The sequence below is a fragment of the Corylus avellana genome, chromosome ca9, assembly GCF_901000735.1.
Source record: "Corylus avellana chromosome ca9, CavTom2PMs-1.0".
In the NCBI taxonomy this organism is placed as follows: domain Eukaryota; kingdom Viridiplantae; phylum Streptophyta; class Magnoliopsida; order Fagales; family Betulaceae; genus Corylus; species Corylus avellana.
In genome coordinates, this window is record NC_081549.1 from 7106994 (window position 1) to 7110926 (window position 3933).

The 3933-nt window shown below is 35.7% G+C and overlaps 1 protein-coding gene across 1 annotated transcript; it reads right to left on the bottom strand.

Moving 5' to 3' along the window:
- Positions 1-3088: 3088 nt before the first annotated feature.
- On the bottom strand, positions 3089-3907 carry LOC132162231 (UPF0481 protein At3g47200-like). The gene has a single exon (XM_059572493.1). It carries the CDS (start codon positions 3905-3907, stop codon positions 3089-3091), a length of 819 nt encoding a protein of 272 aa, XP_059428476.1.
- Between the last annotated feature and the right edge of the window lie 26 nt (positions 3908-3933).

The following is a 3933-nucleotide window of genomic DNA, read 5'->3' on the forward strand; positions in this document are numbered from 1 at the left end:
TTTACCTTTACCATTTTAGATATGTTCGTCTACAACCTACCTAGCTTGTTCGTGTTTGTTCTCTTGGGATGTCTATAGAGTGAAGTTGAGAATCCCCTTAAATTAGACTTCTTAAACTGTCCAAGACAATAAGAGGGCTCGTAGTCTCTCTCTCTCTCGTTTGAATTTTAGTGAAATTCGAGCAGCCTAATTTTGAAGAATCTCAATCTGGAGCCAAGTTTTTCTCTAAATGAATTTAACAAATGTCATTGAATTCTTTTTAATGGGCCCAAACCAGCATTAATTTTAGTGAATCCCCTTAAATTAGGTTGCAGGGCTGTACTTATAGTCTCCTCTCTTGTCCAAATTTTAAAGAAATTCGAGCAGCCTGCTCTAAATGAATTTAACAAACTTTAATAAATTTTTGTTAATGGGACTGGCAACTGTTGGAAATAATCAGTTGTAAATATTTGCTTGGTAACATGTATTGTATAAACTATATATATATATTTATATATATAGCTAGCAGTTTAGATGTCTTAAATGCGTTTAGTTATGTGTGTTGAGTAAATCCATTGAATGGGTGTTGGAATAAATACGTACATACCCGATCCACTCATAATTATTTTCATTTCAAACACTTACACAAAATTAGCATAAAAACACCCAAACCAAAACCAAATAGTAAACAATTTAATACAATATATTTTAGGATTGCTGGTGCCTTGTCTGCTGATTTTTCCTTTGTTTGGGTTGTAGAGGGGTTTATTTCCTTTGTGGGATGTTCTGTGTCTTGGGTTATTCTGCTGTTGCTGGAGCAGTTGTTTTGTTCCTCTCTTCAGGCTGCCTTTTGGGTGTAGTTGAGTTTGCAGTTCTAGTGTAATTGGTTTTGTTATTTTAATTAAATTTTTAATCATCCAATAATAATAATAATACCCGATCAACTCATAATTATTTTCGTTTCAAACACATTTCAAGCTCGTACAATTCAGTACGTACCCTTACTTATTTAATATATAAATTCTTACTACGTACCTTTTTCTCTCATGTTAAAAGTTTCATGCTTATTTCTTGCAGAGGCAATTGCGAAACAAGCCTGAATGGCACTTGGAGAAAGTGAGAGCACTACTGAGTAAAAGATAGTAATGATATTCCAGTGGCGGCTGAAATACTTGTAAAATAATTTAGCTAATTAACGTTTTTTTATGTCATTTTATTCATAGTTCTAGGGAGTTTGACGAGGCCAGGACATTCTTTCACCCTTTATTAAAGTAATGACGTTGGTGTTTTATATAGAAATATACATTGTGAGCTTACGAATATTACATGTAAGTAGCTTTATTTAGACACTGTTGATGATACAAAATATCTCCCAAGGCTCAAATAATTAAGGAGCCCACTCCAAATAAAAGGCCCATAGCTCACTAAGTCATTAAGCCCAAGCCCCTGCAATCCTGGCACAGTCGCCTAGTCTAGATATATGATATACGATACATGTAATTTCCTAATCTTCGGTTAAAACCACTCCAAATCAAGGGAGTCGAGTAAGAGTACCATGACTCACTCACAGCTTCTATAAAACTAGGAGTCAACAAACGATACAAATACGGTGAATTTTATTATTGACTATTCTCGGTTATTATTATTTCTCTATTTCATTACTCTTATCTTAATCAAGTTCTCACTCAGGCATCAACATCTGAGGTGGTATGACCGCCACACCCCCCACTTCGCGGTCTACCACTACTGATTCATTTTTATTCTTAGCAGGCTTTGGCATCGATTAATTAAGTATTAATTAATTAGCTGTTTTGCGATTAAGCTATTAATTTGTTTATGATGTTTTTTATATTTGCATCAATCTGGAGAATGTTTCCGAGAATGAAGTAGTCTTTTATAGTTTTACCAAAAGTAGGAATTCGCTCTCATGAAACATGCATGGGATTTAATTTCTTTTACTTAATTAATTATAATGCAAAATTTGATGCTTTTGATCCCTTTTTTCTTCATGAAGTTCCATTCTCCGGTCCTCCATATTTTTAAAACATGCATGGTCCATGGTGTTGCTTGAGAGATTAGAGGTGGTATCTTGCAGTTCAAAGATGCCTGTGTGCATGTGGCTGTTTTAAAAATGACCTATCCTCTTCACCCTTTTGCTTTAGCTCACATAATAAATAATATTGCCGCTTCCTTTTCTTGGAATCCATTTTTCACTTTGCACCACTTTTTATAATTGGCTGTAAGCCATGTAACTATCTTCATCAGCAGTAAACAAAACTCTTAAATCGATTAGTTAACCATTCTAGACATGGTCAAGAAAAGTAACAAACTTGCATGGTTTACTTTTACCATTTTAGATGATATGTTCGTCTGCAACCTAGTTTGTGTTTGTCCTCTTGGGATGTCCGAAGGTGAGTTATTCCCTAAATGAATTTAACAAACTTTAATAAACTCCTTTTAATGGGACCAAACCAGCATATATATCTAATCCAACAAATGAAAATGATAACTATTCCAGTGTCTAGGATATAAATCATTTGGAATAAATGTTGATTTTATATTCTCTAAATCAAGTGATTTAGATAATATTTGTTAATCTGATTTAAGAGATATGTTTGAATTTAAAATATTTTAAATTACATATAAAGCTCTATAAATAAGATATAGCCTATAATGGCTCTAACTGTCTCTTTCATATCTTATTATTGTTATTCCGCATTATGTGTTAATTTCTACATCCAGTTTGACGAATTGATCATTATTCAGATAGCTAGTTTGAAATAATCAGTTGTAAATCTTTGCTTGGTAATTAACATGTATTGTATAAACTATAGCTAGTTTAGATGTCTTACATGCGTTTAGTAATATTTATGTACGTACGTGTTGAGTAATTAAATCCATTGAATGGGTGTTGGAAATAATGCATACATACCCCGATCCACTCATAATTATTTTCATTTCAAATATATTACACAAAATTAGCATAAAAACACCCAAAGCAAAACCAATACCAAAGTAAACAAATTAATACAATATATTGTAGATGCACTTGGAATGAACAAAAAACCAAATTCTTACTACATACCTTCTCCGGCCACCATGTTAAGTTTTATGGTAATTTGAGCTTGCAGAAGTCATCGCAGGGGCCAGGGGGAGAGTCGACTGCGTACCAAGTCTGAGTGGCAGTTAGACCAAGTCGCAATAATACACCCAAGAAAGCAATGATAGTCCATGGGCTGCTGAAATGATCATGAAGGACTTGAGCCATCCATGTCATCCAACTGTTTTCGTAGTACCCCTGAACCTGGATTTTGACATCCTTATACGCTTCGGCGTTAGGCACCAAGTCGGTGCCTATCGCATTGAAGAGGTCAGCCACTTCTTGATCGCTGCCGAGGAAGTTGAGGAGTATGCGTGCCTTCCTCAGATCTTTGACATCATTGGCTTCATCGATGAGTGAATCTAGGAAGGATATATAAGAGCTGATGCCAAAGTCGTTCTCGAAATCCAAGCACATTTCATAAGCTATCAAGTTCATGAACTTGGGGCCGGTTGAGTCGTCCACTGTAATTGGAGGAAGCCAAAGGTATCCCGGGTAGAAACCAAATCGTCTAGTGAAACATATGTTTCTCAAGTAACTATTCTTCTTGCTACGTTTCAAATGGATTCCTGCTACTTTCAGCTCCTGCACATTCCGATACGATTGCCAATCTGGGTCGCGTTGATGTGTGAATGGACATCTACGAGATGAGTTGGTGGGTTTCGGGTGTGGCAGGGGACCCAAGAGTGTTGTTCTCAGAAGGTCAAGAAGATGGGTTGGGTCTGTTTCTTCTTGTTTTAGTTGCGGCTTCGTTTGCTGATAAGTAACGTTTTGAATGTAACTTTGAATCGACTCACTCAACTCAGTTTCATTCCCGCTCAAGCTCATCAATAACTTGAGGAGACCATAGGGGA

Coding starts and splice junctions, on each gene's coding strand:
- LOC132162231 (XM_059572493.1), bottom strand. CDS start 3,907: ATGAGCTTGAGCGGGAATGAAACTGAGTTGAGTGAGTCGATTCAAAGT.